This window comes from Rhinopithecus roxellana, chromosome 9 (assembly GCF_007565055.1).
Source record: "Rhinopithecus roxellana isolate Shanxi Qingling chromosome 9, ASM756505v1, whole genome shotgun sequence".
NCBI classification, from domain to species: domain Eukaryota; kingdom Metazoa; phylum Chordata; class Mammalia; order Primates; family Cercopithecidae; genus Rhinopithecus; species Rhinopithecus roxellana.
This window is the reverse complement of record NC_044557.1, coordinates 31219748-31246297: the sequence shown is the minus strand read 5'-3', so window position 1 is coordinate 31246297 and position 26550 is coordinate 31219748. Positions and strand designations below refer to the sequence as shown.

General features: G+C 36.7%; 1 protein-coding gene across 5 annotated transcripts in view; it reads left to right on the top strand.

The window, feature by feature from the left end:
* The window catches only part of TOX (thymocyte selection associated high mobility group box), a 310002-nt gene that overhangs the window by 248825 nt on the left and 34627 nt on the right, over positions 1-26550 (top strand). For 4 of the 5 annotated variants that reach the window (XM_010386795.2, XM_030937660.1, XM_030937659.1 and 1 more), the window contains exon 4: positions 15160-15441. In XM_010386795.2, coding sequence (XP_010385097.1) covers positions 15160-15441 — 282 coding nt within the window. Of the gene's footprint in view, positions 1-12228; positions 12361-15159; positions 15442-26550 lie in introns of those variants that run through there. The other variant, XM_010386796.2, reaches the window with a different exon arrangement.

The window sequence follows — 26550 nt, the reverse complement described above, 5'->3', positions numbered from 1 at the left end:
GTGTGGGACTTATCAGTCTGGTAATTATGTAAATCCTAAAATAATTTATCCTTTTTAGTGTCTGGCACTCTGACCTTGTTGGAGGTTATTGAACCACTGCTTGATGAGTAAGTCAGTCAGTGTACCTTCTCATTCAGCAATCCCTGTATAACTAAGTGCAAGTCAACTCTTTTACAATACAGAAATTTATTGATTAAGTGGTTCTGTTAGTATGTAGATTTAGGCCACAGTTGTACTTTGTTGTTGTTAAAAACATGTCACTATCAGCCAGGCGCAGTGGCTCATGCCTGTAATCCCAACACTTTGGGAGGCCGAGGCAGGTGGATCAGCTGAGGTCAGGAGTTTGAGACCAGCCTGGCCAACATGGTAAAACCTGTCTCTACTAAAAATACAAAAATTAGACAGGTGTGGTGTCAGGTGCCTGTAATCCCAGCTGTTCCAGAGGCTAAGGCAGGAGAATCACTTGAACCCAGGCGGTGGAGGTTGCAGTGAGCCAGGATCGTGCCACTGCACTCTAGCCTGGATGACAGAGTGAGACTCTGTTTCAGAAAAAAAAAAAAAAAAAAAGTCACTGTCATTACCATAATTACGAAAAACGATAGTAAAATGACAAAATAAATATTACTTCTAATTTTAAAAAATTCCCCTGGCAGATTAAAATCTCTACTAACAGGACTCCATCCAAATAATATTCTCAATTAGCTGGCTATTATTTTCTTTTTCTTTTATTTTTGTTTTTAGCACATAAAGACCAAAAATATATTTAAGAAAGGCATGGCCACAGAGCAGCATACAATTACTTTGGTCTGTTCCATATCCCATAACCACAAAACTTCACAATTACTATTGAGGGGAAAATGTATTCTCTTGAAATCTTTCAAGATTTTATTTAGAATCAGGTGTTTAACAGGGACAGAAAAGCAGGCAAAGGCATTCTAGAACAGTTTTCAGCAAGAATTAAAACTAAAAAAAAAGTACGAGGATACAAAATTAAATTTTTAAAAACACTGATTTCTGATAATATTTGGACATTTTACCAAAATTATGTTATCGTGATTGTTGGCATGAATATTCAGAGTTAACTGCAAACTTAATTGAATTCTTATTCTGAGACAGCCTTCCTATATATAATGGCAAGGACCACACCAGAGTCATTATAATCAACATATGTATTCATTACCCTCCTGTGGTTAAACCCCTTGTACACAATTTTAAAAGCTTACAATGGCCTAGAAATGGTTCCGCAGGCTTTGCTGTGTCTTAAGGTCAACATCTCCCCAGTGTCTCACCCATCCACCACCTTCCTCAGTGAGATTGCATGGGAGAGATGCCACTTAATGGTTCAGTGGGAAAAGTTGTCTGCATCTAAAACTGAATGTAGGGAAAGTTATTCTTTTCTGATACAAGCTTCTGATACCAGCTCTGATAAACCCATCAAGCATCCATTTAGTCTTTTACTGTTAAAGTGAAAGGAAACTGTTTTTTAAGCAAACGATGTCTACTCAGTGCTCATGCCTCACAACGAATTTGTTCCAAGCTCCTTTTCCCTTTCAATTTTGTCTCAGAGAGTTATTAAGCTTTCACATAATTAAGCCATGATCCCCGTCTGGGCCCACAGTAAGACTTGTGTACTCTCCAGTTTCTCTTACAGAGTGTTTTGCTTTCATTCTTCCCTTCTAGAAAACATACTTTACTAAGAAGTGAAAGGCACTGACTGACAAGTGAAACAATATAAAGAAAGGTTTTGATCAAAATGTTTGTCAGTCACTCTGTGAAAGCATAATTTATGTGGCAACATTTTTAGCTAATGCAATGAACGTTGTAAAGCTCTAGATAAAAATGGCTACCGTTGCTATGCCCATAAATGTTTTTTAGGACCCAATGAAAAAACCCAAGTAATTTTTGAAACATTAGGCCCATATTTGGGGACTGGTGAAATGGTCTGTCTGCTAATATAATATCAAATGGCAGTGTATTTTTTATTTTTGTTTTTCAATTTCCTTCAGTTAAAACAACTTTATACTTCAGAATATATTCTGACATATAGTCTTGAAACTACAGACTAAGTCTAGTCATCCTAAGACTTACAGGACAATACACTTAGGAATCACATTGCTAATTCCCAAGCAGAAGTCAAATTGTCAGATAGCTTTTAGTCACATTTTTTAAAGTATAATTTGATTGTACATAGAATTTTTGAGGTTTAAACTCATCGTTAGATGGAAGGCCACATGATTTTTTTATTTTTGTTCAATTTTCTTTCACACTATCTTAGCCGTATCATTAGTTTTATGAAAATATAGCAGATATACTGACTGTCACACAATTAGATGGTGTGTCTAGTGTCAATTATATTGCCTCCAGAGTTAAATTCTACTCATTTCCATTTTTCATGTATCTTCTGATGTTAAAAAAAAATTCTTAATTCTAAGTGATACTCACTGCAATTTTAATGCAATACAGACAGACTCTTTGTTGCAGCATTATTCTCTGCAATTCTATAGCAGTGCATTTTTGGTTATAGCAATTAATCCCCTTTGACTTGCATTATAGTATGTGTTCCAGGCTGTGAGATATTCGAGTACAGGGATAGTCTCATCTGTATTTGTTTCTCCTAGGACCTCTCACAGAGGGAGGCACAGAGTTAAGTGTTCAGTAAAAAAAAAAAAAAAAAAGAAAGAAAGAAAAGAAAAGAAATTAATTGAATTTCCTGCAAAAGGAATTAGTACATTAAATTCAGTCATTCTAGGTTCTAGCTGCATCCTCCCCTGTAAGCCCTTCCAACCATCTTTTGTTTCAAGAACAGCTAAAAATATCAGATCATACACTGGGTCAATAGTACAGTTTCATGTTTATGATACAGGCTTTGAGATCAGGCACCCTGTGACAAATTGCAGCTAACCCACTTACTGAATAACTGGAGAATGTCCTCTCTGTTCCTTTGGGTCCCTCGTGGGTACCATGGCAGTGGTGACTGTAGCAGTTTCACCTGGTTACTTTGAGTCCTAAATAGGGCAATTCATGGAAACTTCTTAGCACTGTGCTTAGTATATTAGGTGGGACCTGTCAGTATTAGATATTTTTAATAAGAGAACTTAAAACCACACTTACCAAAGGCTAAGAATGGGCAGTTGAGGAAACTGATATGAGGACAGTTACCTGCTTGTAAGAGAGAGACCAGTTCAAATCAGTTGTGCTAAGTGTAGTCACTTGGAGAAATAGAGATTTAAAATGTGAAAGATGTATTTCCTATTTTTCAATAATACCTAAATTTATTTATGTCACTTGTCACACAGGGCTATAATCATGCAGGATTATGACTTTTTTTAACACTTTAGACCATAATGATCTAGTTTCAGTGTATATTTGGTAGGTTTTAAACCAGTAAATGATAGATAATTCAAATTATTAACATTAGTGCCTTAAAATCAGTCACTATTAAAACCTAATTATTGGTTGAGAGGGTCTATGTTAGTGGACACGGAACTATCCCCCCAAAATGGAAGATATTTGTTCAAATTAAAATTAGAACATGTAGTTCATATATTCTAAATGAACATGTGTGCCTCTGTAATAATAACTTTATTATCACCAAGTTACAGGATAGAGTTTTAATTATGATCTTTATATCAGTAGAAGCCATGTATTTAGGATTAAAGACCTACTGCTTTAACTAGTCCAGTTAAAGACTATGGCTTGATACATTCTGGGCTCCAACTTTTATAAAAACCAGAGAATATTTCTAATAACACTTTTCTAATTTCATGGTTCAGTGCACAGTCAGTAAAGATTTAAATAATTCAGAAAGAAAGCCTATTCTCCTTCTTTATTAGGAGTTTGAGTCAGGCAAATTCTTTGACATTTAATAGGTTTTTAACCCTTTTAATAACTTTTTATAATGAAATTTATTGGCTGTTGTTTTAAAGAAAGCGTTATTATATTAGCATGAATAGCAGTCAGTAGTTTTTATGATTAGTTTTGAGACCTTGACCTTATGTGACTCAAAGTTTATAAAACCATAAATGAGTGAGTGATGTTAATATTAACTAAATTAGGTATACCTAGAAATATAGAGACTGGCTATAACTACATCTATCCCATTATCTAACATGCTATAAAATATTGGCAGACAAATATTTGAATCTTGTAATTGTTTTAAAGGAGCTTAAGGTCACTTACAGAGTCAGACACTTTAAAAAAGCTGAAAGACATTGTAATTTTCCTAGAATGATTTTTCCAAGTTATTAATACCATGCTCAAAAGGAGAGGATTTCCAGCCTTTTCCTATCTTGGTTTCATGCTATTTTAATGTTTTATAATATATGATTTGAAAGGATTATTGGATGATTTCCATAATAAAATACTAATGTAAAAATTGTACTTTTCCTCAAGTCTCCAGTAAGTTGGGGCATACAAATATTCTGCACAGGGAAGACGTCTGGCTCAAGCAGAATATAAGGTTTTAATTTTGCTTCTTAAGATGTATTTTTAAGCTCAATGTCGTGTGTATCTAATGATTTAAGTGCCTCTAAATGAACTCAAATATCAGTGTTCTGAACTGATGTTAGGAAGTCAATATCCCACTTGACATCTCCATTTTTGCAAGCATCCCATTAACATTCCAGTGGAAAAATATGAGAAAGCAACTTAAATTCCCAATTTTAAATATGGTGTGAAGAAGCATTCTTGCTAACTCATGCTGTTATGAATACATGGAGGTAGTTCTAGTAAGTGATCTGCTATTCCCTGACGGCATGTCTCCCAGTACATCCCAATTTTCTTATTACTTAACCTACACTTCCAATCCATTCTTTTTATTTCAATGCACACAATCCTTTGAAAGTGTTCTAGAAATAAAACACATTATTCAGTACCTTCTCTGGGCACATCAAAACAAAGGAGACGTGAGCAAACATTAGCATGTTTGATGCACTTTTAGTATAAAATCATAGCCCCTTGTGAACAAAACACTGCCTACACTTTGTAGCACAGATGCGAAAGTCATGATCTATACAAATACAAATAAAAAGCTTCATTGATTCTAATCATAGGTAGACCTAGAGCACATTCATAAACTCCCCTTACCAGACATGCAATTTGTAGGAACTGCTAATTCAGATGTTTTGGGAACCAGAGGGTGGACCACATGATCCCCAGAGCTCTTTTAGACAGGACGGACCCTGTAGTCCATGAGCCTCTCATGTCCTGCCATTATCTGCAATTATGAGAGATGCTCCTTGTCAAGTAAAAGTAAACTTTGCCCGTTGCCCATTTGCACATTTCCTTTATTTTTGCTGGGCAGGGAAGCCCTTTTCAGGGCTCACTGAAACACGGTGTGTCAAACTTGGTAATATTGACGTTGATAGTTTAAGATTCACAGCAGGAGACAAATGGCATTGGCATGAAGCAATCAGAAACAAGGTGGCTCAATCTGAGTAAAAAACATCTTTCCAACTGTGCAGTTAAAAGGTAACGCTATACCCCATAACCTCGCGGCCGAAGTTGTGATCCAAAGGAGAGATTATATGTACATAGTTGATGGAAAAGAATGCCGTCCTCTGAACTGGAATACCTTTTTATACGTTAAAATGTTTTTGAACTTTGTATCTACCAGTTAGCCTATTAGCCTTGATCAGGGAGCTATTAAAACCCAGGTTATAAGTTCAACTTTCATCTGTGCTGTTGACTTTCTCTCAGTGAAACCCTGTGCTCTGTGACTATAAGCTGCCCTGCTTATCCCAGGGAAGGTCCCCATAGATACAAGCTTTTGGCTGCCAGAATGTTTGGTCATAATTATGTCAGTGGCTCACCAGGGACCAGAACTGGTCAGGGAAAGCAACTCAAGGATAATAACCAAAGAGAGCCATCAGCATGAGCAGCAATCATAAAAGTGAATTCATTTGTGACAAAACACATTCATAGTCCTTATCTTAGTTAATCCTCACAGTCATGTTTTAAGGAAGCATTTGAGGTCAGTATGCTCCTCTCCTATCTGTCTCCTTAAAACATATCACTGTCCTAGAATATTTATTGTGTTTTCTGGCTCTTCCACTAGGAAGTGAGCTGCATCAGGGCACGAATTCCAACTACATGGTCACCACTGTAGACCAGGTACCTAAGACAGTGCCTGGCACATAGCAGGCACTCAATAAATATTTGTTGGTGAAAAATTATCCTCTTTTTACGAGGTGAAAAATGGGGGTTAAAGAAGTTGAAAGTAAGACAACTCATTAGAAAAAGTGGCAGCTAGGTGTCATGAACAGGGCTGCCTCCACAATAGCACACGGCCTCCCTCTCCTCTAGGGAAAGGAAAAAAATCAAACTAAATGGAGTAAAATTGCTTTTTCAGTTGTTTATAAATATAAATCCAGATGCATACACTAGGGCAACTAAGACATTTCTTTCTGGATCTGCTGGATGTGGCAGCAATTGCAGTGGGGTTCTGCAGAGGAGGCCAGGCAAGGGCACTAAGGGCGTTAAGAGGTTCAGGGTCCACCTTCTCTCTGTCCCTTGCTGCTCTTCAATATCTGATCTTTGGTTCATCCCTGGAAGAGGATGTACACACAAACACACACCAAAACTGGTGACACGGTTTTTAGCCAGTGTGATTTTTAGCCATCACTTTTAAGACTCATCAGTGATGTTTTCCTTTGAACCCACCAAATTCCTTGAGCAATAAGGGGCCCATTCGTGGAAGAAGCCACAATGGAGAGACCACAGTGTGAAGGAGTATGATGGTCAGGTAATGTAGAAGTCGGGCAGTGTGAGCACTGGTTTCCGAGGCAGTTTTAATCTTCCCTGAAGATGGTGGTTCTAGAGAGTGCTATGGCTGTCCATTTGGCAAATATCTAATAAATTATGCTCAGGGTTCTTACTTTCCTGTGATAAATTGTTTCATAATGACTGATTACCCTAACTAAACTGCAAGTATTCTGTTGTCGCATACTGTGAAGAAAGCTGAACCCTACTTGTTGCTATTGTCTTTGGAAAGAAAAGCAAAGGTTCCAAATATTAAATACAAAAATAGTTTTGTTTTTGGAAATGCAGAGCTGAAATCAAGTTATTCTAAATTAAAATACTGAGGATAAAAATACATTTTTATAAAAATGTCCAACCTTTCTTTTGAACCTCACTTTTCTCAATCTTTAAAAATATAGCAAGTTCTGTGCATGTGTATTTTTCCAAATTTTCCCTCTTTCATTGTGAATTATCAGTGTTCAGTGCAACTAATTGAAGTCTAATAGCAAAAGTCTTAACATAAAGTTTATTTAAAGTCCACATTTCTAGATAATAAATAGATCACAAGAAGGTCACGTAAAAACGATTTATTTAATGTGTTTGGACAACAAATAATTAAGCTCTCTCTTGGAAATGCATTTAGGAAAATAATAAATAAATTTTGATTATTACATTTCCCCACACATTTATTCTGGTGTATACATTTACATATTAATTGAATCCCTGGCAAAAATATGTAATCAAATTGGGGACTTAAATAATATCAACATTTACATTCTTCTCATAGACTCTTAGAGTGCATTATTCCTAAGAAAAATGAAACCAGTTTGCCTTCCTGCCCTAATTAATGATGCAGGCCTGCATGGACAACCAAGAGCAAGGCTCAGAAGTTTTTCTTCAGGTGCTAAGAACGGTGTGTGTTTGATAGTGTGTATAAAAGGGACCAAGAGGAAGCACTTGTCACAGCTAAAGCCGGCAGGATCTCCTTATTGCCCTGGGGAAAGCACTCCACAGCTCAGGATGTCAAATGCTGACAGACAGGGGTAAATGGACGGGCTTCAGAGATTCCTCACGTTCTCCTGCTCCTGCTGCAACTGGCAGCCTTCCAGGCCTTGCCTGCAAAGACCACAGAAAGCAGCAGCTGGTGAGCCACATTAGCAAATAAAGCCTCAGGGCTACTCATGTTCCAGCGCTCTGTGCACCAACTGCTGTTCACTCTAACAGCTGGATCAGAGCAGAGCCAGCCGAGGCGGTGGTGCAGTTTTATGTGTACAACTGTTTTGATATAGATTGTCTGCTAGAGGCAGAGATAATGATAGCTTTCAAGGCTGGCATGTTGGATGGGGAAGGATGCAGATATTTGAAGGAGGAATACAGACTCTGGAAGGATTGTGAAGCACACAGAGTTTTAAACACTGAAAGGCAGGCCCTCCGTCATTCTGGTGCCATTCAAGTATGTGATTTTAACACCATTTCATCACTAACATGGCTAATGTTATTCCAAGGATTTTTTTTCCCCTATTCCAGTTACACCAAAATCTTACTCATTTTTTAAAAATAATAACCTGAGATGAGCAACGGGGTTTTTTTTTTCTTCTTTTCCTTTTCAAAGAAAATCCAAGGGACCAGTCATGGTGGCTTACGCCTGTAATCCCAACACTTTGAGAGGCCAAGGTGGGTGGATCACCTGAGGTCAGGAGTTCGAGACCAGCCTGACCAACATGGTGAAACTGCGTCTTTACTAAAAATACAACAATTAGCTAGGTGTGGTGGCACATGCCTGTAATCCCAACTACTCAAGAGGCTGAGGCAGGAGAATCGCTTGAGCCTGGTAGGCGGAGGTTGCAGTGAGCCAATGTTGTGCAATTGCACTCCAGCCTGTGCGACAGAATAAGAGTCCATGTCAAAGAAAAGAAAGAAAGAAAGAAAGAAAGAAAGAAAGAAAGAAAGAAAGAAAGAAAGAAAGAAAGAAAGAAAGAAAGAAAGAAAGAAAGAAAGAAAGAAGAAAGAAAGAAAGAAAGAAAGAAAGAAAGAAAGAAAGAAAGAAAGAAAGAAAGAAAGAAAGAAAGAAAGAAAATCAAAGGAAATAAAGTGAAAACATATGCTGAAATATGTAGCTATTATTGTGCCTCATGTTTCCACCTTGAGCTCTGTCCTCAACATGGCACTCTTCAGCTCTAGGTAACCAGGCAAGGGGAGAAAGGAACATGGCCTTAGCATCAAGGCAGGTCATGTGGGACAATACATGACTTCTGCTTTGGCTTCCTAATTGATTTTAATGGAACTTTTGTTTTGCATTAATTGGAAAAATTGAAATTTCCTCTTCATCATTATAATACCCCTTCATTATTTTAATTGACATTGGTCATCAATAGCATTTTTAGGAAACAGATCTGATTTCCAAAAAAGTGAAACCTAGCACCCATTTTCAAATGGACAGAGTTTTGCAAATGGTGAGATAAATATTAAGAGCCACTCAACACTAAAATGCCAGTGACATGCAGGACATTTTGCCAAGAAAATATGAAGTTCATTAGGCTTGAAAATAAACAAAATGAGAAATACACACATGAGAAATTACCTTTGAGACATTTGAGCCCTAGAATTTAGCAAATGAAGTTCCCAAAAGATCAAGGATTTATGACAACTACTTCTGTGAAACTGGCATCATCAATCCTAATTGTACCAGACCTAAACAACTATTCAGTGTAACTCAAGAAATATGTATTGAGTTCCTACTACATGCCAAGATCTGTTCTAGATACTAGGGCTATAATGGTGAACAAAATAAATTCTCTCCCAGCTTTTTTTTTTTTTTTTTTTTTTTGAGATGGAGTTTTTTGCTCTTGTTGCCCAGGCTGGAGTGCAATGGCGTGATCTCAGCTCACCGCAACCTCCTAGGGTATATTAGTTAGGATTATGTTGGGCTGCCTATAACAGAAAACCCCAAATGGCAGTGATTCTGCAGTGACAGACATTTACTTCCCTTTCACTCCCACTGTAAGTAGGTTGTCCAGGTTTCAGAATAATCATACCCTTAGGCTCCTTTCTTGTGCCTTCAGCATCCTTATGGTGCCATGTCTTGGTCCAAGACATTTTCCCTAGCTCTCTCCATCATCTCCACATTTTTGCCAGCAGGAACTAGAAAAAAACAAAGTAAGGTGAGCCCCTCCCTTCAACGAGACTTCTTGCAAGCACCACACAAGGATTCCGCACAAGGATTCATTGTCACAGGGCCATGCATAGCTGCAAAGGAAGCTACAAATGTCCTCCTTGAGCCAGCTAGAGGGACCCATTTTTCAGCACAAAAGGAAAATGAGTGTAGGAGGGTAGCTTCAGGTTTCTGCCACAAAGGGAAACGGACATTGATCAAATCTTTTCATCTTGTGACTAAGAAGTTCCCAGGAAAAAACAAAAATCGTCAGACTGGTTCAAGTCAGTTTATACTGATGAATTCATTCCCTTAGTTACACACTGACACAGCAAATATTTTTGAATATTTAGAATACCATTTAACTAAAAGATATCTCAAGAGGGATTGAAAAATGCATTAGTCATGAACTAATCAAGGAGATTACTATCTAGAAGGTACATACAATACACATTAGAGAAATAAATTTTAAAGTGGTATCCCGTAAAGAAAGTATAAACAAAATGCTTTGGTAGTTCAGAATCAGAAGGTTCTTGGAACTTTATAGGCAAGCTGACTTTTGAACTTGACTTTAACATATATTTAGGGTTTGGATATATGAAGATGGTAAAGGCATCATGGAATTGTGAGAAAAGTACAAGTATGTAAAAAAAGTATATTTCATTTTTACTTCAGTCTTTACTAATAGAAAGATCTGAGATCATTTAACCTCTCTGTGGACTTGTGCAAAGCAGCTCTTCCTACATGGCTCCCTCAAAGGGAAGTTATGAGGATCAATAAGTAAAAGTATTGGGCAAACCACAAATCACTGAGCAAAGTATGGGGGTTTTTCCCCTCTTTTTAACAACTTTAGACAGCAAATTCTCGGAAAATGGTAATTGAATAATGACAGAGCATGGTAAACAAAGACACGTGATCAAGGGAGAGAGATTTAGGTAAAAAAGAAGCAATTAATTGGATTTGACTGAACAATAGAGTAGATGAAGGATGGTTATAGAGCGTGAGTTTCATCTGGAAGGTTTCGTGTCATGCTGAAGAGTTTGGATTTAATTTGGGGGACAGATGTCATTGGAGAATTGTTGAGCCCATGGCTCATGAAGATTAATTTTGTACCACTCTTTGGGGTAGATGTAAAGAGACCGATTTTAGTTAAGCAGCTATTGCAAGTGAAAAGGTAATGAAGGCCTAGATAGATGAATGGGTGTGGAAATGGGTGGAAGGGCAAATGGAAATAATTGATGTTTTAGGGTAAACCCAACAGAACTCACAAGAGTTTGGTAGAAAAGGAAAGAGTCAAAAATGATGGCAACATTTTGAGTAGAGGTGACAAGGAAGATGAAGGTGTCATCAACAGATATTGGTCAGACAGAAAAAAAAAAGGTTTGAGAAAGAAAACTGTTCACATTTCTAGCAAGAGTGATGTTCAAGTAGTAGTGTCTCACAAGCAGTTTCTGAATTAGGCATGGAATTTGGGTCAGAATTGTACATTTTAGTTTAGAACATTTCCCATTAATAAAACCGTGGCAAATTTTATCTGGGTGGAAGAAATGTGACTCAGAATAACATGTTAAGGAATCACTTAGAGGTGGGGTGTTGTAGAAAAAAGGGAAGTCAGTGAAGGAGTTGAGAAGAATCAGAACAACTGTTGCAATTAAGCATGACTTAAGTGAATTGTTCAAAATATATTTAAAATATTAGTGATAGGTCGGGCGCGGTGGCTCAAGCTTGTAATCCCAGCACTTTGGGAGGCCGAGACAGGCGGATCACGAGGTCAGGAGATCAAGACTATCCTTGCTAACACAGTGAAACCCCGTCTCTACTAAAAAATACAAAAAACTAGCCGGGCGAGGTGGTGGGCACCTGTAGTCCCAGCTACTCTGGAGGCTGTGGCAGGAGAATGGCGTAAACCCGGGAGGCGGAGCTTGCAGTGAGCTGAGATCCGGCCACTGCACTCCAGCCTGGGCGACAGAGCAAGACTCCGTCTCAAAAATAAAATAAAATAAAATAAAATAAAATAAAATAAAATAAAATATTGGTGATTAACAGGAAATAATTTTCTGCTACTTCAGGTTTTGTATTTGACATGATGTAGCTGTAGTCAATCAATATCTTTGCAGCAGGAAACCAATAATGAAAACATTAGCTTACTTGCATGACCTAACTAATTATTCATATTTTCAGTAATCAAACTTTATCGAGTTTAATTTTCCCCATATTATACATTAGGCAGTGATTAATACTGAGCTGCCTTTCAGGAAAATAAGGTAAATGGAAATACTCCTCCTAATTCAGAAATGTTGCTATGGATGTTAAGATCCCACTGTTTGTAAGTGCATCTGAGGACTGAAGATACAGATATGCTCCCTCATTTGTGCTTGCCATGCTCCACACAGGAAAAGCGTGCTTTGAGTTGGTATTCAAGCTGTCTGCCTGACCTAACACCACTGGTGACAGGATACGTTGAACTAATGGTAAGACTGTGGAACGAGAGGTACCCTCTTGAGTACTTCACCTTCCTTTCCCATATTGATACTTTACTCTTCCATAGCCACACCGACCTTCTTCTCCTTCCAGTGCAAGGGTGGGAATGCAGATTTTAGTGCCCAGAGATCTACCCACTACACAAATTAACATAAGAAAACATCTTCGAAGATTGCAAGACAGTGGAGGAGAGAAGGTGTGATAAAGTGAAGATTGCTTCAAGCTTTTGGAACACTTTTAGTTGTAGTCATAAATCTGGAACTCCATATGAAAATTAATTTAGAAACCATCCTCTCTGATATATTAAAACCACAAGATTTCTGAAAGGATGAGAAGAAATGGGCTCAAAAGAGATATGTTACAGACTGTACATGTTTTGTAACTTGGGATTTATGTGAAGGAGAGATAAAGATAGCAATTAGTTACATACTTTTAGAAAGATCATTTAGTTGAAGTATGATTTTGCTAGTAAATGCTTTTCATTTACAAGGCTATAAAACATATAAGTTGGAATATGCACAGTAGTGCTTTATTTGGTGCAGGGTTGGGAAAGAAGACTGCCCGTTGTAGGATAGTGTCCACTTACGGGTATCCATTACTCTGTGCCCATAATGGGAGCTGTTCTACATGCTAAAGGTCTAAAAACATATAGGACTTGAGGACTTTTGAGAGTAGGCCTGAAAAGAAATTTAGTATACACTGTCTCTTCTGTGTAGTTTCAAAAGTCAGTCGTAATTTTCATGGTACTCTCTATCCTTGGCACAACTTTAAGGATATCTGTGAAAGCTAGTATTGCTTCATAAAGAAGATCAGATTGTAGAAGTTACATGTACATCTAAGAAGAGGCAACAAGCATTTTAGTAAATGTGACTGGAGGCAACATGAATGGGCTAGATAAAACCATTGTTGATTTGGGTAGACAACATTTGAAAAGGTATTTTTAATTATCTTTAACTGTAATCCTTTTTATGGAATATGTAAAATATTGAATCAGCTGCTTAATATAGTGGGAAGTATCAAAGACTGGAATTAGGAGAGGTGGGTTTTATCTTTGGTTTTGGTCAAGTCATTTGATCTCTTTGGGTTTTACTCCTTCATTTATTCATTTATAATTATCTATATCCTTATTCCACAAACATTCAACAAGCTTGCTCTATCATCACTCCCTCCCAGTGGTCCTCTTCCATAGACCGACAGTGTCACCAAGAGCCTTTGCAGCTCTTGCATGTACCATTGAATAGTAAAAGCTGCTTTATGAGGGACATCACAGAAAGGAGAATCCTGAACTACTTTTGAAGGACTGGAGGAATATAGTTTGCATAATGGAAAAAATGTTGGTTCAGACTTAGAAGAGGCAGGTACAAATCATGAGGCCAGCTGGAGGTCTAGGATACCTTGAACTGTGCCTGAAGACTGAAAAGTAACCAAAGTTGGAAAGGATCTAAAGGAGTGAAATTGACTAATAAGAGACCTCATGGTGGAGGCAGTAAACGTGTACCAGAGAAGAACACAGGGCACACATGGGGGCTCTGGACAGCCTCAATTTTAGTTTTAGGTGAATCTAACTAGATTGGTAAAATGACTAGAGGGAAAATGGTAGAAAATGATTTTATTGTCACAAAAACAAAAACAAGAACCTATGACTAGGTTACTTAATTTGCCTTCACAGTATTTTCATGTCACAACAACATTTGCAGACAGGTCATTGCCAAACATCTGACACTTTGTGGGATTTTCTTTTCTAATGAAACAGAATAAGATAACATTATTACTTTTTCACTTCCAACTTGTAACTTTAACCATAGATCTTTTCCCCCCACGGTCTTCTTGTTTTTCTCTCTTGTTTTGTGTCCTCTCTACCTGCCTGAATTCCTTAACCCCCCTCGGGATGAAAAAACTGAGCTGCTCCTATAAGCACCATGAAATAGTCTCCATTATTTTAAGTTTGAAAATGCCAGAGAAATGTTAAGTGAAATTCTCCATACTCCTCTTATACAACACATTTGACCTCTAGATACCTTAAGAGATTCATCCTCCAATGCTTTTAATTCTAATCCTTGCAGAGACAAAATTCATTGCTTGAATTATAAGAGTGAGTCTCATTAAGGCTAAAAACCAGTGACTCAGATAGCATAATGGATTAATATGTTGACCTTGCAATTTTAGAGCTTTACTTTCAAGTCTGACTGTGTAGTCATTTCAATAGTCAATCAATTGGTTAATACCAGCCTATCAGTGTTTTGAATCTGGTAGTTAGGAGATCATTTTGGCTAGTAATACCCTGTAAAGCTTTAAACTGAATACAAGAGTACACTTATTAACTCCCAAAGCCTTTCTTAAATGATCAAGATAAAACAAACAGGGTTTTATGAATTGCTGTGAATGTTGTAATCACTAATAATTGAATAATTTTGACAGATACTCTAATGAGCATCAGCATCTTGAAATTTACATTATATAAATATGATCATGATATAATACACAAATACATATATAAATAATATATTTCTATATTTCACTAGTACAGAAAGACTGTAAATCTAATTAATCACATCTTGAGTAATGAAGTATGATGCTAACTGAATTCTCAAATTCTATTCTTTTGGTAGTCTTATGCTATCCTCTAGGGTGATACATACTTTTAGGATTATTTTACCCCAATAAAATAAATGTGTATGTGACTCAGCAGAACATCTGGAAATCTAAAGAATTACTACTTTTTTGCCCAAAACGTGTTTGTGAAAATTACTCCTTTCCTATTTATTTATTTATTTATTTATTTATTGTAGATGCCAGATATACGAAACCCAGAAGGAACTCAATACAGTTCCCATCCTCAGATGGCAGCCATGAGACCAAGGGGCCAGCCTGCAGACATCAGGCAGCAGCCAGGAATGATGCCACATGGCCAGCTGACTACCATTAACCAGTCACAGCTAAGTGCTCAGCTTGGTTTGAATATGGGAGGAAGCAATGTTCCCCACAACTCACCATCTCCGCCTGGAAGCAAGTCTGCAACTCCTTCACCATCCAGTTCAGTGCACGAAGATGAAGGCGATGATACCTCTAAGGTATGAATAAGTTATTTTTAGGACCTATAGGAGACTATTCTTAGGTAACTTCTTTGACCTGTGCTGGGTACAAGTTTATATCGTCCAAGTGAGAAACATTGGTGGGAGACACCTGCTTTGTTAATGAAGCATGAGGTTACAAACAAACTGGATTAAACCATCTGCTTGTCCAATTACACTTTAAAGTCCCTGAGAAATCCTTTAAATATAGATGTGTTAAGCATAGAAGTTGTTCACGCCTACAAAAGTTCGGGCCTGTATAGGCAATGTACCATTTTAAGAAGGCAGTATACTGGGGTACAATGAAGGGTGTGTGTGTGTGTGTGTGTGTGTGTGTGTGTGTGAGAGAGAGAGAGAGAGAGAGAGAGAAAGAGAGAGAGAGAGAGAGAGAGAGAGAGAGAGAGAAAGAGAGGAGATGTTTGGTGATGATGTTAGATGAAACCTTTGTGGCCACGTGACCCAACCATTTCAAATTGGGGATGTGGAAAGTAAGTGCCAGGGATACTAGATGACTCCATTCCTGGGTGATTCATTGCATACCTTTTGTTAACTCCTTGCCAATATGGTTATTTGTGTGTCTGTCGCCAGCAGAGTCATTCTTTTAAGTTATCTGAATAAGAAGATGGGTTTTATGTCAGCCACCTTTTTTTCTTTTTACCATTGTGAGAATTTTGTTTTTGGAAAATTAAACTATAAACATGCTACCAAAAGCAACACTGTGCAATCCTGATATACATGGTTAACTTTCTAGTAACTCTGCTAATTTTTTTCAGTCCAGATAAATAGTGATTCATCAATTTATTTAGCCTGATGACAAAGATAAGATAGCTGCATTGACTATATTTTCCTATTTTTTGTATACTTGATGTTCTGGCATTTGGAGCCTTAATCCTGGAAATTCAGAACTAGCTAATTTTTAGAGATTGCAAACGACACTCCTGCTAGCCCCCTTTCTGTATACATGCCAACAATTCACAGCTGCATCCCAAACATCTCCTTTAAAAATTCTCACATACCAAGCCAGTGTTCCCTCTGCCCTACATCACCCCTAGGCCAAGTGTCAGACAATTAGGGATCACTCCTTACAGCCCATAGCCCACCAAAGTTATTCAAACTATCCAGTCCTAGGCTTACTCAGCATGCCAGCCTACCATGCCCATTCCTGCCCACAAAATTCCCAGTAAAGGCTCTGGGCATGCTCTGTCTTCTCCCTCTTTCTGTCTCCTGACCAACCTGAGTAGTTCCCTATGTGGCCCTGTGTGCTGTGCTGTGCTGTGCATCCTCTTTTCAGGGATCTATGAGTGGAAACTTCTTCCTCACAATCATCATTTCCTTGTCTTCTGTCTTACCATACCTGACTGAAACAAATCCCAAGTACGTTTTAGAACAGCTGCAGAACTTAACACTGCCCAAGCCAGTGCCTCCATCCTTACCATCTCTCCCTGTTGTCAGTGAGTGAGCCTCTCATGATTTAGGTGAAACGGCAGGAGGAATCTAATTGATATTCATAAATAATTGACTGGGCTGCTGAAAGCCTTGCCTTTAGCTGACCATTTCCAGGGCAATAATTTTCTTCAGAAAATACAGGTTATTCCAATGGCTCAGGTACGCATTGGCTGTTAGATTACACCCAATGGCCAGTGAGTACCTGAACCCAAATGTGAACACCAATAATTTGTTTGTGGACAGTGATTTAGATGTTGATTATGCATGAATAATTCAAGTCAATTTGCTAAACACAGATGATATGTACTTTATTGTAAGGGGAAAAATTAATGTACTGCTCATAGTAAAGATCAATTTGTGTATCTGGATTGTGTCTTTATCAGTATTCATTCCTGACATTTCAGGAAATTAAATGCAAAATTAGTAGCATCCTCTGACAGTAAATTGTATACTGGATTATTCCTAATTACAATAACATTTTTCATAGTCTTCCACTTGTATGAGTAGAAGAGTAGGTAGAAATCTGAAATTCATTAACATTCATGGGTTCTGCCATTTGCTATTAACATGTTAGGTCCATATTTTATAATTTTGCTAAAGCATGAATTTACATGTTTCCATACTGATATGAAACTTTGCCAGTGGGTATCCTCTCCAATCATTCAATATCCACATCTTGAAATAATTTATAATTCTTCATTAGTGGACTGTGTAAGCATTGCATAGTAAAATTCATATTCTATAGTGATAGATTATTGAATTATCGATGCATGAAAGTTTAGGGATTGATTTCTAAGACTGCACCCATTAAAATGACTTTTTTATCTGCACAAACATTCACACAAAGTCATGTTAAGTTTAAGTATATTTTCCATCTCAGGAAAAGTCACCCTTCATTCCAATTCTATACACTGTTCTTCACCTTGTCTCCAATTCAAATCCTCCTATTCATTTATTTGAGTTATATTATTATATTTATTTAAGCTAGAAAAATCCTCTGATGAAAATGTTAAAGCATTCTTCATTACAGTTAAGGATTAAACTGGATTTTTTCCTTTACATATGAGTAGGATTTATGTGGAATGTTGTAGTGCAACAGCGCCAGTTAAATGTGAAATAACATTAAGTCAAAAAGATCATTTAAATCATTTCTAACAAGTGAACTAAAAAAGAATATTTAGTTCCACACCAGAAAAAGCTTTTAAAGCTTTCCTCTTAACACTTTGTGCTGTCTTTAAGCAATTACATATTGATTCCAGCTCATCTAATTGAACAATTAAATGAAATAAGTCTGTTTTGACAGAGAGGAATATTGTAAATACATCAGTAAAATAAATTATCACCTTATAAACACTACCCGTGATTTTGATTGCTAGGAAACTGTGTTGACAGCCTTAAGTCATAAATGAGACACAGTAAAGCATCAAAGAAATACAAACTTAGGCAGCTTGCGATTCTAAGCCTGTAATCCCGTATTTGTAATATAAGAGATACTTTAAGACACAAAAAGTATCTGGCGTTACACGTATATTTTTGGCACCGTTTTCTCTTTAAGGAAATTATGGGTTAAGAATCACATTATATATTTTTCTATCCTTTTACTTTCTGCTTTTCTGTTGAAAATATCCATGTTTTATCTGACTGTCTCTTATAAATGTCATGTAGTTAAATGAGCTTTTACTTTAAAATGAAACCTTTACTACATTTACATTAATATAAATATGAAAATGGCTTATTTTTCTAAGTATGTTGCTTTCTGTTTATGCTGCAAATATTTTATGTTTCTTTTTTTTCTCATCTTAAGATTGCTCTTATTTCTCTCATTACATTATTTCCCATTTTGAGATTAGAGATTTTATATTCTTTCTCTTCTTTCAGTAGCTGTCCCTGGAATACAACTATATAAAAGTCTAAAATTTACCAATATCTTTACCTCTTTTCTTAGATTACTTTAACTCTATACACCTTCTGTTCAATTTTTACTGGGGGCTGTTATTGTTGTTCATTCTAACTATAGTTTAATTGAATTCTGTAACTGAATAAACTTCATGAAACACTATTTTAATTATTTTATGAAGTTATTTTTCCTTTGGATTTATTCACCTGTATATTTCTTTCACCTGACATCTTTTTCTTTATGCCTTTAAAATGTTCTTTCATGAAGGTCTGCAGGTAACATGCTTACCTTAAAAAACACATTTGCTGGGTATAGAATTCTAGATTGACAGTTATTTTCTTTCAGCATTTTGAAGATATTATATTATTCCACTGACTCCTTGTTTTCACTATTGCTTTTGAGAATTTACTGCCTTACTGTCTTTCCTTTGAAAGTGACCTGACTTTACTCTCTGACTGCTTTTGAGATCTTCCCTTGTCTTTGGTGTCCTGCAGCTTCGTGGTGATATGTATGGGTTTCTTTGCATGCATTCTGATTGTAATCATTTCTCTCTGTCAGCAATTTTGGGGAAATTTTCATTCCTTATTTTTTTCAGATACTGCCTCTATCCCATTCTTGCTCCCTTCTTATGCTGTTATTCTGAGGGGCTGAATATTAGGCTTTCTCCTTTCCATGACTTTTTCATATTTTCTATTTCCTTGCCCCTCTGTATTACATTCTGAATAACATATTTTCCAGTTCATAATTCTCTTTTTAGCTCTACCTAATCTGAAATGGTCTATTGCAGTTTTAATCTCAAATATTTTATACTTTTAGTTTCATTTGGTTCCTTCTCAAATGAGTTTGGACTTCTTTTTTTAGTTGCTTGCTCTTTACCCATGTATTTAATCTCTTTTATTCTTTTAAGCATATTAAACATATTTGTTTTATACCTTCTTTTGCTAATTTCAATACATGAAGTATTCTGAAGTCTGAATATGTTGGTTTTAATAGCTTGTTTCATTTTGCTTTTCATACTTTTGAAATGAGAATTAATATGTATTAGAACTTTGTAAGAATTCTTTTAGAGCTTGTTTAAAAGTGATTTCTCTGGGGATGATTTATATTTGTTTCTGCCACATATTTTGAACCATTACAATCAAGAACCACACTTGGCCTGAATTTTTTAGACCACCCACATAGTGTATGTTCAGGCTACAAATCTTGCAAATGCTGGCTTCTGTTTGTGAATGAACACAAGAGATTTTGTTCCACTCTTCATTTGTATCAAGGTTCCAGAGCAGCCATTCTTGCGTGTTCCAGTAGGTCACATACAAGGGAATGTTACTTCACCCTTGCACTGACAGTCTAATTCTTTTACCTCTTGATTTTAACAGGACCTCTCTCATTAAACATCTTGCTTTTGGTAAGGCATGGTGTTTGTCTTCTGTCTATTGCACTCTTAACTCAAATTCACACGAGGTTCAACAGTATCTTCAATATGAAAGTTGCCTTTAATACGCTGCGTCGTCTCTGAGTCCGCTTAGTTTTTGCCTTTAAGAGTTTGTGACTAATTTGCTAGTTCATCAATGCATGTGCTCTGCCACACTAGACAGAAGCAGGAGGTTTTTTCTCAAAGCAAATAGGATAAATCACTACAGCAGCAATTAAGTAAGCCTTTAGAGTAGGAGTTTTTATTTACCACTGCTCTGAAGACAAGAAGACTCCTGGAATAAAGTAGAAATGAGGAACAGACAGGTTTCTACAAATATTAAGTGAAATCAAACAGTGTTAGAACCAAATGTCACGTCACTTTATCTAACTAGCAGTGGGACAGAATACTTAAAACTGGGACTTGGAAGTCTGGTATTTTCATCATTGAACTGTACTTATATTGTAACTGTTCACTTTATATAGTATAATGCATATGATACTTTTAAAGAATTTATTAGACCACAGCAATAAAACTAATGTATGCCTCTTATTTATTTAAAATAAAAGTATCCTATTTGTTAAGGCTGAGCCTAATAAACTAGTTCAGGAGAAAATGATAAAATTTAGTCAGCCAGTTAGTACCTGATTCCAAATCATCTTTACTAAAATTTATTCAAGTAATAATTATGCCAGGATATAGACATACCCTAGATAACTGAGCATACTTTATTCATTCATGGAATAAAAACAAAATGAGACTTAACATAGCCGCCTGGCATTTTATTCAGTGGGACCCCACCTCAAGAGCTTGCCTTCTCTGTAAGCCTGTAAAAGCCCTCAATCCAAAAGAATAAGAAGTAAACATATTTCCCTACATCAGCAAATTTAGAAAAGACCAAGTGGATCTCATAAAATTGGTAAACTTAACCAGTAGGTATATAAAATAACAACCAACCTTTTTTCTCACTTTAAAGTGATTTTTCTGGACATTAGCCCAAACTTCCTATTTCACATAAGGCCACTGAGTCCCTTTGCTGAACTCATTCAAAAGTCATACTCAGCTCTGTTTGGCAGAATCAAAGATCCTTAAAAATGAAATTGCTTTACAAACTATGACACTGATACAATGCCTCACACTTGTGAATCATTTCAAAAGTATAGCACTTCATATGCATTTTTCTATAATTGATGTTTTGAGTCATAGAGCGTATCGTTATTAAAGATAATAATAAACCCAATTGTAAAATGAAAGAAGTATTACAGCCTTGCTGATTTCACAGTAACTAGATGACTTACTTTCCATGCTTATTTGAATTTATTCTCATAAGGGGATTTTAGATGGCATAGTTTAGAAAAGAGAGAATGAATTTAAGTAGCAAAATTTTCACTCACTGAAACATCACAAAAAGTGCTGTTATATGCCCTGTTTCTATGGAGAGGAGTTTATAATATTTACTTTATATGATAAGAGTTATAAGTGGAGTTCTATGTTGTTTGTTCAGCCTATTATGCAGATGGTGCTTGATTAAAATCTATTTTAAACTACAGCGATTACTGCAAGATAGTGTGCATTAAACAGCTCTCCCAGCTCCATTAAAGGCTTTGGGACCGCGGCAGTTTATTTTAAATATGCTTATAGACGTTTCTAACTTCTCCAGGGACATTTCAATATCAGTGATTCTCTTTCCTTGATAGTCTTAACTCCTGTGCTCTGGCTTCTTAAGAAATACTATTATCTAAGCAACACTGTTAGCACATGCTTTTTTAAAGTGAAAGATTATTGTTTTCTTGTGATAAATAAGTTAAATACATCTCTATAATTAACCAATAAGATATGACAGGGGTGAATTACCAGAAACCTTCAGGCACCTCTAGGGATTTGAGAAATAAATCTATGTCTTACAAGTAAGTTACATGAAGCCCACGTATCTGTGTAAAGCTTATGTGTAATATTTATTTATGAATATTTATTTAGGTATTTGTGCACTTATGTATTCATCAGTGCTTTAACTGATGGTGAAATCAGTGTGTGGGTAGTCAGGGTGACATTTAGGGCCTCATCTCATCCATGTTTTAGTTGCTATGATTTTCATACAATTTTTATGTGTGTTTCAAATTTTCTTTGCCTCATAAGTCTAAGCCTCTGCCCAGTGCTATAGAATACCAGAGCAGAAATGTATAATGATCCATTGCATGTAAAACACTGTACCAATGCTATGAAGGATGTGAAGATTAATGGGACCTGCTCCTTACTTTCAATGTGCTTGTCATCATGAGAAATTCACATTTTTGCATTATATGGTTTCTTCCATATTCTAAAGATTATGATGGAATAAAATTTAACTCTCCAGTCTTAGAACCCTAGTAACTTTACAAATACTGTATGTACTCTCGAGCAGTGTCCTGTACAAAATACTGTACTGTCTAATCCAGTAACTGCTAGTCATGTGTGACTGCTTCCATTTAAATTTAACCAATTAAAATTAAATTTAGAAATTCAATTTCTCAGTTGTACTAGCCACATTACAAGCGGCCTAGAGCCATATGTGGTTAGCAGCTACCCTTTTAGACAGGGCAGAGAGCATATCTATCATCCTAGAAAACTTTACGAGACAGTGTACTCTAGACTTTAAAAGTCAAGGCCTTTTGGAAAGTTAGGATTTAAAATTATAAGCTTCCATCCATCTATGCAAGAAGTCAGGATCCAGACAATACTCAAAATTAAGGTCCAGGGACAGATTATAAATCCATTTAGCTAATTTTTCTACTACAGTCATATTTATCATCATTGTGTTTATTCCAAATAGTTTGTGGTCATAAGAGCCAAGTATCTTTCAAAGTGCATCCGTTACTGACATGAAAATGGCTCCAAATTACAGCAGCATTTCTGTCTTCAAGGAGGCTTTGGACACAACAGTGATCATGTGATTTTCATGAAGCTACTTCCAAAAGTAGACCTTACAAATTCCCGGTTCATCACACAGAATCTAAAATGGCAGCTCATTTCTGCATCCTTTCCGCACAAGAAAAATGAAAAATAAAAAATAAGATCCCCACAGATCAGGGGGCAATGCCCAGTGTTCCTAAGACAAACAGCTTTATATTCCATAGAGCAAAACCCAAGTACTTGGGTACGTGAGAGATCAAACTACAACAAAACTATTCTAAAGAGTAAAGATATTGTGAATACTTATTAGTCCTTGATACAAGAACATTGAGCAATATAATAAACAATTCCCTCCAAAGTACATTTTATCTCATAAAAAATAGAGATCTTTCATGCGTAGTTTTTCCCCTTATGTAAGTCTTCAGTGGAAGTCAGGGCATTGTCTTAGATATGGTTCGGTTCTGTGAGGGCAATTTTATAAATGATCAGAATATTCTGATCCAAGAATCTAACTTTGGTGATGTAGTTTAGTTATTGAAGGAGAGGCAGTGAATCTTGAGTAATGAATATTTTACGTGTATCCTTTAGATTGGTCTTCTCAGATGCCAGTTTTCTTGCATGGCAGAAAATTCAAACCAAGGTTAACATGAGTATTTAAAGGGAAGGCATAGTGTGATGTTAACTGAAAGCAGATCAATATGCTCTTGTTTTTAGGCATGGCAAAGACAAAGATTATGTAATCTGATAAGACTAGCTGGTAGTCTGCTTTAATGGGGGCAACACCATAGTTTTACAGTCTCATGCCTCTCAGGTACTCAATCAGATACATAATGGAAGCCCCAGAGTTACACTCCATAGTGCATAAATGATGTCTCCTGAGCCTTGAAAATGTGGAGGCAGAAGTCATGAAATACTTGCTTCTATTAAACAAAACTTTAAGCAACATTGCATTCAGCTAGCCCTCCAGGACAAACCAAGAAAATAGGTAAAGCCTCCAGGCAACTAACAAAATGGATTGGCTGTGTGGAATTATTTAGCGTTTTCTATAGGGTTGCTATCCATTGCCTCAAAATGATAACTGGTGTTTTTCGTATGATTGAGCCTCTTACTGGCAGTAACAAGTTCTCCTGCTTCTTCAGGACATCTCTAAAAGTAGGGCCTGTTGTCAAATGCAAGAGGATGACTGTCCTCCTATCTGTTACAGCAAGGAATCACACATCCAGTAGATCTAAAGCCTGTACCATACTGTCCAAATACCAACTTAAAAAGGAGGTAACCATGAGGATCAGTGGTTCAAACAAAATTCTGGACAATGAAGGAAGGAAATTCTCTTACTCCATTTTGTGCCACTGTAACAGAATACCTGAAAGTTGGTAATTTACAAAGGACAGAGATATATTTCTTACAATTCTAGAGGCTCAAGAGGCCCTTGGCGAGAGCCTTCTTGCTGTGTCATCCCATGGTAGAAAGCAGAAAGACAAAGAGCACATGTATGACAGAGAAAGAGAGAGAGAGAGAGAGTTGTCTTTTTTCTGTCTTTTTTGTTCTATCTAGGACCACAGCCTATTAAAGGGTGCCTGGCCACATTGAGGGTCTATCTCCCCCACCCAGTCTGCTGACTCACCCCAGTCACCTCTGGAAACCATCCTCACAGACACACCCAGAAGTAATACTTTATCAGTTCTCTAGGAATTCCTTAATCCAATCAACTTGACACCTAAAATTAACCATCACAAAAACTATTTAAATAATGTGGGGAACCTTTTAATAAGGGCATTTAAATTGCATGATAGGAAATTTATCTCTATGATTGACATTTGATTATTTTCCAGAAAGATTGATATAATCTGTAATCATGGAGATTTCAATGTGTCAGATCATTAATTTTTTAATTAAAATTTAAAATGAGTCTAGGTAATATTCCATATGAATAAGCATTCACTTATTTCTCTACTTTGTTCCTGATTTCTCTCAATCTTTGATGAAATATGAGGATTACTCTTTTTGTAGCTTTATTGAGGTATAATTGACAAATAAAGTTGTATGTATTTAAAGTGTACAGCATGATGTTTTGATATATGTGTACGTTGTGAAATGATTACCTACAATAAGCTAATTAACCTATCTATCACCTCACTTTTTTAAAAATGAGAATGCTTTAAACCTACTCTCTTAACAAATTTCAAGTATACAACACAGTATTCACTATAGTCATTGTGCTGTATGTTAGATCCCCAGAACTTATTCATCTTATAACTGAAAGTCTGTACCCTAGACCACTCTATCTTTAATATTCTTCATTGTGGATCTTGTTGACTCCTTTTTTCTCCTTTTAAATAAATAGTTTATGATTGTGAATGTAAGAATGGCCGTGTTTACAAAATATTATCATTTTGCATTATTACTTTTATTATTTTTATTACTTCTATAACAAATGTTAAGCATTTACTATGTATCACATATCAGGTAGCACCATGATATGTGCTAGTGAGCAAAACCAGTGCCTTCATAGTGCCTACACGCAGACAGGAGTAGATCTAACAACCACATACATTATTGTATCATTACAAGTTTGATACGTGCTATGAATGGAAATATACAGAACTAAATAAGCTTGACTTAAGTTTGAAATATCTTTGAGACTTGGAAATAGAGATGTCAATAACAGTTGTTTCTGTGTGTGCAAAACTCAGGGGAAACATGAACTTGGCAAGTATCTACCCACAAATAGTAAAAGAAACCCTGCTTACGTGTGAGATTACCTAAGTGCGCTCACAAGAGAAGGGAGTTTACTGCAAAACAAATCAGGAATTCTACCAATTAATGGCCAGGTGGAAAATGATGATCCTGAAATGATTCTGGAAACATCAGGGCCAGTGAGGTAGGCAGAGAGGGTGATGTTAGGAAACCAGTGGGAGAGAGGGACCTCACAGTGAGAATCAGGTAAGGGGGAGACACAAGCATCCACTGGATTCAGCAGTGTGGCCAGTGGAGATCTAATTGAGAGCTAAGTGACAGGAAAGCACACTGAAGTAGGTTGCAGAGGCTGCATCAGGCCAGCACAGCCAACCATTTGGAGGAGTTTAGTTGTGAAAAGGAGAAAAATATGGCCATGGGTAGGCTTTGGGCACAGAAAAATTTTGCTTGTTTGTTTTGTCTCTCAAGATATCGAAATGCCAGTTAGAAGAGTAGAGTTCAAAGGGTGTGACTGAGGCCAGGCTCCCACCCCTAGGCATCTGCTTTAATCTGTGTAGAGTAAGACCTGGGCATCAGGGTATTAAAAGCTGACCAGGTGACTCTAATGTGCAGCCATGTTTGAGAAGCACCATTCTAGGTCATATATATGCCTGTGTGTTTTAATACAGCATTGTTATGCCAGTTTGTCCAATATCAAGCCCCAGACATGCTGAGTCTCTGATAGATTTACATGGTGGCCAATGACTTCACAGGATCACCTCTGTGATCC